Consider the following 9,469-nt stretch of genomic DNA (forward strand, 5'->3'; position numbering starts at 1 on the left):
ATGTTGGTGGCAGTAATGTGAATTTGCCTTCTGGTAATGTCTTCTATATATAACTTTTCATTCTTTTTTTCTAAATTTCTTAACTTTGTATATTTATTTATTCACTAGCATTTTCTAATTTAAGCTCCATGTCGACACGGGGGTGATCTTCACTTGGATTCTGATTTTGAATATACTGATTCTCAACTTGATCTAATTGCTGCCATTACACAAGGAGGGAGATGTAATGTAAATCAATCAGGAAATGAACTGACAACTCGTGATGTAAATAAGTCTAAACCTGATCAGTCGGTATCAAGAAGTATTGTCCAGATACAAACAAACATTGAAACTACTCCTGCAGTTTTCACACGGAGAAGGCGCCCCGCAGCTGTAAAACAGTCGCCGTATAGGAATGACTGGCAATCTGGTGTTAGTGCAGTTGGGGGATCCTCAAAGGTTATCAAAGGAAGATTTCCATTTGTAAATGACATTTCAGAGACTGTTGATTTTAAGCTTACGACTGCATTCTCAAACTTTGTTGAAGCAAACATGCAATTGGGAGAGTGCGTATTCGTTTACATGTACTTTTGTTTTCATTTTTTCTTAATGTTTGTTGTTATATTTCTTATCCATATCTTCTTTTATACGAAATAGGGAAGTGTATTTACCTGGTGATCAAAAGCTAGAGCCTTGTTTTGACTTTGAAGTTGAACAGATTGATGATAAGACGTTTTTACATACCTTAAACTATTCTGGCAGGCCGCTCTCTAGTTCGGTATGTGTACTGCTTTTTATTTTTGTTGTTGTAGTAGTTCATTCATATTGTTAGTGGTAGTCATGTTTTCTTCCTCTCTTTTTTGCAGCACTTGAATATTATATTCTACTATCTTAGGAAGAAGGCGAAATATGGAATTAATATGCCAATCAAAGTCACAACTACATATACTCTTTTTAATAATATCATTCAAAGGGTTTTCACAGAATTTGTAAAAGGTGGGAAACAAGATCATTTGATTGATAGATCAGATGATATCATGCAGTACATGAAAGGATTTAGGATGCATTGCAACACTCCATGGCACCAGGTTGATCATGTCCTTTTTCCAATTAATTTGGCAGAAAGTTGGCATTGGATATTGGGGTGTGTGTCATTCCAAAAGAGATGTTTTTACGTATATGACTCGCTACGTAGTCGAAAGCACAAAAAAGCTATTCAAAAGGTGGCAGAGGCTTATGCTGTGTTGATCCCCCTATTTCTAGTTAGTATTGAATTTTATAACCAAAGAAGTGACATTGTAGTAGAAAATGGTCTGCACATGGGAAAGAATTTGACTGATCCTTTTGAGATTGAACTGATTACAAATCTGCCAACACAGCAAAATTCGTAAGAATAGTTACTTTATTTATTACTTTTTTTTCCTTATTCATATTAACATTTTCACTCCTAATTGATTTTTATATTCTATTCATTTATTTTATGTGACGACCCGAACCGTCGTCTCATGAGTTACCGCTCCGATTTTCCTATTTTCAGCTTCCTTATGCTTCATTATCCATATCTTGTGTAATCGAGTCGATTTGAAGTGGTTTTAATAAGAAATGAGATACTTAGTCTCTTTTAAGAAGCCTTAAGTTGGAAAAGTCAATCGGACGTTGACTATGAGTTAGAGGGCTCGGATGTGAATTCCGATGGTTCGGTTAGCTCCGGGAGATGATTTGTGACTTAGGAGTGTGATCGGAAGTGGTTTTGGAGGTCCGATGTAGAATTAGGCTTGAATTGGCGAAGTTAGTATTTTGGCGAATTCCGGTTGATAGGCGAGATTTTGATATAGGGGTCGGAATGGAATTCCGAGAGTTGCAGTAGCTCCGTTATGTCATTTGGGATGTGCGTGCAAAGTTTCAGATCATTCGGACGAGGTTTGGTAGACTTTTTGATCGAAAATGTATTTTTAGAGTTTTTGAAAATTTTAAGGTTGAATACGACGAAAAATTTGTGTTTTGATGTTGTTTTGAACATTCCGAAGATTGGAACAAGTTTGAATGATGTTTTAGGATTGGTTGGCATGTTTGGGTGAGGTCCCGGGGGCCTCGGGTGAGTTTCGAGGTGGTTTCAGACCATTTTTAGGCCATTTTAACTGCTGGTTTTTGGCTACAGCAGTGTTCTATGCGATCGTGGGGAATAGGTCGCGATCGCGGTGAGTAAAATGTGAGAAACGTGCCAATGAATCACGATCGCGGAAAGCCTTTCGCGATCGCGGAGAAGAAATATTCTGTTGCGTTGATCCCACTTCGGAAGCTTATATCTCACAATCTATAAGGAATTTGGAGATGATCCAAAAATGAAAACTGTAGCCCTTTGTGTCTAGTTTTCAGAAATGTAAATTAATTGAATTTGAAGTTGTGTACAAAAAGTTATAGTGGTTACACTATAGGCTGTCCGGGAAGGTCTCTAATACAGAGGGATGACTTTGAAAGATTATATCTCGCAATATATAAGGAGTCAGGAAATGAGCAACATATGGAATTATAGCCCTATGTGTCTAGTTTTTAGAACATCAAACCATTTGTAATTTGGAGTTGTGTGCAAAAGTTATGACCGTTATACTAGAGGCTGTCCGGAAGAGCTGGGAATTGTTCATCGCGATCGCGAAGCGTCGACCGCGATCGCGAAGAGTAAATTTTGGGCTGGAAGCAATTGTTCTCCGCGATCGCGAAGCATTTTCCGCGATCGCGAAGAGTAAATATCTGGGCAGAATGTTTTAAAACACATCAGCCGCGATTTTGGGGCTCATTTACTCCATTGTTGATATTTTTGAGAGCTTTTTGAAGGAAATTGAAGAGGGATTCAAGGAGAATCGATTGGAGGTAAGATTTTTGAACTTAAAACACGATTATATTGTGAAATTGGTGTAGAAATTCATGGTAATTAAGCCTAAAATTGATGAACTAGGGCTTGAGTTTTTGATATTTCAAATTGGGATTTGATGGGTCATTTGAGCTCGGATTTGAGAGTTCTTAGTATGTATGAACTCGTGAGAAGATGAGGAATCCATTAATGTTAAATTTTCTGATTTTTCGAGAAGTGGGCCCGGGGCTCGGGTTTTGCTAGTTTCGAGATTTTTGCTATTTTTCGATTGGGTATTGTTCCCTTATCATATGGTGATGTATTCGCTCTGATTTTGGTTAGATTCGACGTGTGTGGAGGCCGAGTTGAGGGGCAAAGGCGTCGCGAGCTAGAGATTTCACCGGTTCGAGGTGAGTAATGATTGTAAATGATAGTCTGAGGGTTTGAAACCCCGGATGTGCACATCATAGTGCTGTATTGAGGTGACTTGCACGCCGGATAGCGAGCGTGGGGTAGAGCACCGTTGGGGATTGTGACTTGGTCCGTCCCGATTGATGAAATTACTACGTATTTGACTGAAACTACTTGTTATCATCATAATTTGGGCTGATTTCCATGCTTGGGCTTCGTGCCAACTATATGAATCCTTCAGGGATTGATATCACTGTTTTCACATTACTTTGCATATTATTTGATCTCGGTCCAGGGTTTTAATACTGTGTTGCAAACTCAGCCATTTTTCTAAGATTTGAAAACTTAAACAATATTTTTATTGACGTTTTGAGCTGAGAACCATTATTTTAATATTGCCCAAGTGGCTTATGTACATTTCTGGACTGAGCATGGATCGGGCTGCGCGCCGCAGCAGTGTTATAGTAATTTTTGGTTATATGGATGGCTCGGGCTGCGCGCCGCAGCGGTATTGTATTGATATTGAGGCCGAGGGCCTGGTTGGTGCCACGAGATGGCTTGATTATTTGCGCTTGGGCTGTAGGAGCCCCTCCGGAGTCTGTACACACCCCCAGTGAGCGTCGTCGACATTAAATATATGGATGGCTCGGGCTGCATGCTGCAGTGGGTACCGGAGTGTACCGTCATATGCATTGCATTGCACTCATGCATTTGTTCCTATTTGTATTATTTGTCATGACATTCCAGCACTCGCATTTCATTGGCTTCCATGCTATTTCTTGCACTGTTTACCTGGTACCCTGGTGTTCTTGTTTAATGGAGTGTTGTGCCCGAGGGGCTGACTTATGTGCTGTCTTGCACTATCTGTTTTGCATTCATTTGCTTAACTGTTGGAAAAAGACATTTTCGAAAGAGGTTTTTAAACTGAACCCAGATATTTCTAAAGAGTATACGGTTTCACTGTTTTCTCAAAGGGTTACACTGTTCTATATAGCATTATGGCTTGCTTTACGTGGTTTCTTGCTGTTCAGTTATTATTTACCTTTATTACTCACTGAGTTGGAGTACTCACTTTAATCCTTGCACCTCGCGTGCAGATGCAGGTATTGGTTTACCCGGTAGCGGGTTTGAGCTGGTTGAAGATTTGCTATCGTAGCTGAGCAAGGTGACCGCCAGCGTTCACGGCACTGGATTTCTTCCTTTTGATTCCAGATTGTATTCTATGTATTACAGGCTTTGTAGTTGTATCAAAGATCCTTCTAGATGCTCGTGACTTGTGACACTCCGATTTCGGGCTGAGTCGGGATGGGTTCTCTGTTTTTATCACGTTTATTCTGCAATATGATTTCATTATCTATGATTCAGACTTATTCATGCTAAGTAACTGTTAAAAGAGGCGTTGTTGTTCTGTTGGCTGGCCTTATCTTCACGAGAGGCGCCATCACGATCGGGTTTTGGGGAATTGGGTCGTGATATTTTATTTCAGAGATTGTGGAGTATATGTTGCTTGCTTTGCTGAGTATATTATTGAAGATCTTCCAATCCTTGTTGCCAATTTTTATGTGGATGGTCTTCGAGCTAGGTTTGGTATACTGTTGTGGCACTATGGGAGGAACAAGCAGTTGCATGGCGAATCAAGTGAATCTGAGGCTCCAGTAGCACCTAAAAAGACTCGTGGAAAGAAACGCAAGAAGTAGTATAGGTCTCTTTTTGGTTTTAGTTAATCGTATCATGAAAACTTTGCAGGATTTTAATAGTTTTTGGTGAAGTATGGTATTGTTAGTAGTAAACGACCTTCTGCTGATTCAAGACTGTAGGAAACTTGTGCCTTTATAAAATATTTCCAGCGGCTAATGTTTCTTTTGTCATATTTAATTATTCTGGTTCAGAGTATGTGGTATAGATTTCTTCAAGTAAATAAGGGTTATCAGTCTAGTTATGTCTCTTGATGCTGAAAATTTGCTGATTTTGTTTCTGATTTCAGCTTGTTTTATTAGGCTTTTCTTAGGCTTCTTCCATAAAGTTGTTGGTTTATAGGATGCCGAGGTCCATTCCTTTGCCAGAGGGTAAGGTTTAATGGATTCTGCAAGTGAAAATTAGGGGCAGATGAAGCGAAGTTAAATGATCTGCTTTCGAATGTGATGATGGTCTAAGCTTTAATGTACATCTGTAGTTTTAGCATAAATGGTGTATTAGTGCAGTAGAACTATATGCCAATCAGGTATACTGATATACCATTTGGGTATCACATTGTATTTGACTCACCTTTTTTCCTGCAGCAACTAGATGTAAGTAGTGACATGAGTTGTAAAGCGTGCGCATTTTGGGTATCACGTTGTATCTGGTGCATCATTTGTATTTCTGCGCATATTTTGTTTTAGCCATATTAGTTCAATACCACTATATACCAGCGAGGTATACAAATATAACATTTGGGTATCACCTTGTATTAATGTACTTGATGATGTACAATAACTGCATGTAAATGGCTTCCAATTTGTTATACTTCAATACAGACATGAGTTGCAAAGCGTGCCCATTTGTTAACAAAGTATGTACAAATGTTGCATTTGCAGCACCACTTCTATTTCTGCACATATTTTGATACTAATAAGATATACAGATATACCACTTGGGTATCACATATATATTTTAGCATCTTTTTTCCTGCAGCAACTAGATGTAAATGCATCCCACTTGTATATACTAAAATAGAAAATAAACAGATTCTTATTGAAAATACAAGTAGCCATATAAATTTGTTGCCAAGAAGTAATTTCGCAAAGAATCATCATACCAAATATATGTCTAATGCAAGAAATGCATTTTATTTCTTTGCAATTCAAATGCTATGATTCTACGATATATGAGTTCTATAAAAACATTGAATCGTTATATCAATCTCTCTTTGGAATATTTCGGCATGTTCTCCGGTTGTGTCCTTTTCTCCCGCATAGTGCACATGTAACTGTATTTCCTTCCCAGCCTCCTGTGCCTCTCTTCTTTTTAGGTCTTCCTGGTTTGATTTGTCCTTTTGGTGGCAGTACCACCTGCGAAGAGACATGTTTTGGAATTTGCCACGTTGTTTCATCAGGCAATGGATTTACTGGTATCTCATATGTTTTCAGCAAGTAGTCTATGCTGTAGTAATCCGAGCAATACTTGTATGAATCCATATGGAATTTTTGTATAACTGCGATTGCATGTGGACATGGAATATCGTCTAGCTGAAACCTCCCACAAGTGCAGTTTCTTTCATGTAGGCGCACTACATTTCTTGTTTGGCCATCAATTACTAAATGTAAGAATTCAGTTGATGGCAACACCTAGTATAATTTTAATTAAGAAAAGTCATTAGCTATATGAAGTAATAGTATTTTTTAAATAACAATATTCAGTCGTTTAGTGAAATCACTAAGGTAAAAAAGTAAAAATACAGTACATGCAGTGTTTTTATGATTTTGAAAATGCATACCGTCATCATCTGTGATAAGATAGTATTATCTGCCAATATTTTTTCATACTTTGCACCAATCTTCATAAATGATTCCACTGCATCCTTCCGATTTGTGTAATTCCATTTTTGAATCAATGTTGTCATAAAGTCAAGCAAATTCACAACTGGGAGGTCTCTTGCATACTTGTTTGCTGCATTTATTGATTCCGCAATATTCGATGTCATGGTCATGGTTCTATTTGCCTTGGAATGCGCCCGGGACTATTTATCATATCCAATATCCATCAGGTATGTTTTCACTCTACTATCAATAGCTTCTAACTCTGCCACATGCCTGTTGAATTCTTCAACAGTATATGCTCTTGCTAACGCAAAATATACTTCTTTGATTTGTTTTTGGCTCTTCCTGAAGTTTGTCTTTATGTTGTTCCACAGATGGAACATACATGCACAATGAGGGACTTTTGGATAGACAATTGAAGTTTCTTTCCATATAGCATCATGCCTGTCTGATACAATGCACATTCCCTCTCTTTGTCCATAGGTTTCTCTGAACTGCACGAAGAATCATTCCCACGATGCATCATTTTCCGAATCAACAATTACATATGCGAGGGGTAGAATTTGTCCTGTAAATCCAAAGAACAAAATATCAATTACAAAACACTATATTAATTTAGCATTTCATGTAGTAGTATAGTCATAGGTAGGTGCAGGTGTGTAGCAAAACAACTATATACTCTATTGGTATACTTGTATACCATACTGGTATCATATAATATTTGAAAATATTTTTTGTTTCTTTAACTGAATGTAATTGGATTGTACACAAAATATTAATTTAGTATTTCATATAGTAGTATAGTCATAGGTAGGTGCAGGTGTGTGGCATACTCTGTTGGTATACTTGTATATCATACTGGTATCATATAATACTTGAAAATATTTTTTGTTTCTTTAACTGAATGTAATTGGATTGTATTCTTACCATCTGCGTCTTGCGTGGAAGCCGTGAGTATGGTCCCTCTATGTGTTGACTTTAAAAAACTTCCATCAACTACAACTGTTGGCCTATAATAGACCCATCCTCTAATCGATGCATATATAGCTATGAATGCATACAAGAAGCTCCCATCTCCTTCAGTGTGTAGTCGTGTCACTGATCCTGGGTTAGCGTACTCTAACATATAAAGATATTTTGGCATTTTCTTGTATGACTCACTTGGTGATCGTCTCAATAATTGCATTGCTTTTTCTTTTGATCTCCATGCTTGCATGTAGCTTAAGTCCATACCATATGCTTTTTGGATGTCTCTTTGGATATCTGTTGGTGTATATATGGTTTTTGGGTCAACAAGTTTATCTTGTACCACAGCTGCAACAAAAGCTGAGACAGCTTGCTTTTGTGAACAAATCTTTTATCAGTTAAACAACTGTGGACAGAATTAAAATCTGTCACTTTGAAAAGATTTGATGCTCGCAGGCTTGATGCTTTAAGTCTCCAAGGGCATCTTTCATCCACGCATTCAAGGATATACCTGTTTATAATACAAATACAGTTATGTATCATGTTCTATTGATAAAAAATACACACAAAAATCCGTACAATTATATACTCACATGGTATACTCTGTTGGTATACTTATATACTGTATCAGTATCATATTTTGCTGATAAAAAATATAGACAAAGCAGCACAATTCTATACTCACATAGTATACTGATTTAGCATACATATATACTATATTGGTATTATGTTTTACTGATAATAACAAAGACAAACCAGTACAGTTATATACTTGCATAGTATACTGATATAGCATACTTATATACAATACCAGTATCACTGATAAAAAATACAAACAAACCAATACAATTCCATACTCGCATAGTATACTGATTTAGCATACTTATATACTATATAGGTATCACATAGTTTTTACTTGAAAACATGCAGACGAACCTTCTTGGGCATGATTTATGAACCCGATATTGACATTTTTCTCTAACTGCATACTGTTTCATAACGAGAGCCAGCAGGTTCTTGTCTTCGTAAATTTGTCCTTTTTCAACATTTTGATGAAATTGATCAGTTATGATGTTTGCATCATCAAGTTCTAAAATGGCGTCATCTCCTTCTTGCACATCAAACGTAGTAATCATATCAGTGCTTTCAAATTCTGCAATTTCTGATGAAATTGGAGCAACATCGAAATTGGAGGTGCTTGCAGCTATAGTGTTTTTAGCAAACGACACACACAGGGGAAGTGTTGTCATCCCTGCACTTGATTTTTTCAATTCCATGTAAACACTAACACTCATATCGCTGTAAATTGTAATTGGTGGATATCCTTGAGCAATAGCATACTGAATAACTATTGTTCTACTGTCCTTTTGCAGTTGCTTTGCAATTTCTCTGAGAAGTTGTTCAAATTTCCAATAGGTCTTTATTAGAATTGCATCAACATGAAAATTTATGAAATTATTGTTATCATCCCATTCTCCACTATGCTGCAGCAGAATTGAAATATTTTCCATGATTCTGAAGTTATAATCACTTTTATGTCCAAAATTGAATCTCAATAATGCAAATTTCAACAGTGTTCGAAATCAATAGTGTTCGAAATCAACAGTGTTCGAAATTTCAACAGTATATAGCTGCAACAGATTTTTCGAAATCAAACTTCTAGATCTCCAGATCTCCAAACCTAGATTAGAATTTTCAGCTGAAATTCAGAAGTTTAGCTCCGAAATCAAAATCAAAACAACAACGA

General features: G+C 37.1%; 1 protein-coding gene across 1 annotated transcript; it reads right to left on the bottom strand.

The window, feature by feature from the left end:
- Window positions 6,136-6,926, bottom strand: LOC109230046. The gene is made up of 2 exons (XM_019395582.1): window positions 6,714-6,926; window positions 6,136-6,564 (listed from the first exon to the last, which is right to left on the bottom strand). The coding sequence occupies exons 1-2, from the start codon at window positions 6,924-6,926 to the stop codon at window positions 6,136-6,138; spliced, it is 642 nt and encodes a 213-aa protein (XP_019251127.1).

The sequence above is a fragment of the Nicotiana attenuata genome, chromosome 7 (assembly GCF_001879085.1).
Source record: "Nicotiana attenuata strain UT chromosome 7, NIATTr2, whole genome shotgun sequence".
Lineage (NCBI taxonomy): Eukaryota > Viridiplantae > Streptophyta > Magnoliopsida > Solanales > Solanaceae > Nicotiana > Nicotiana attenuata.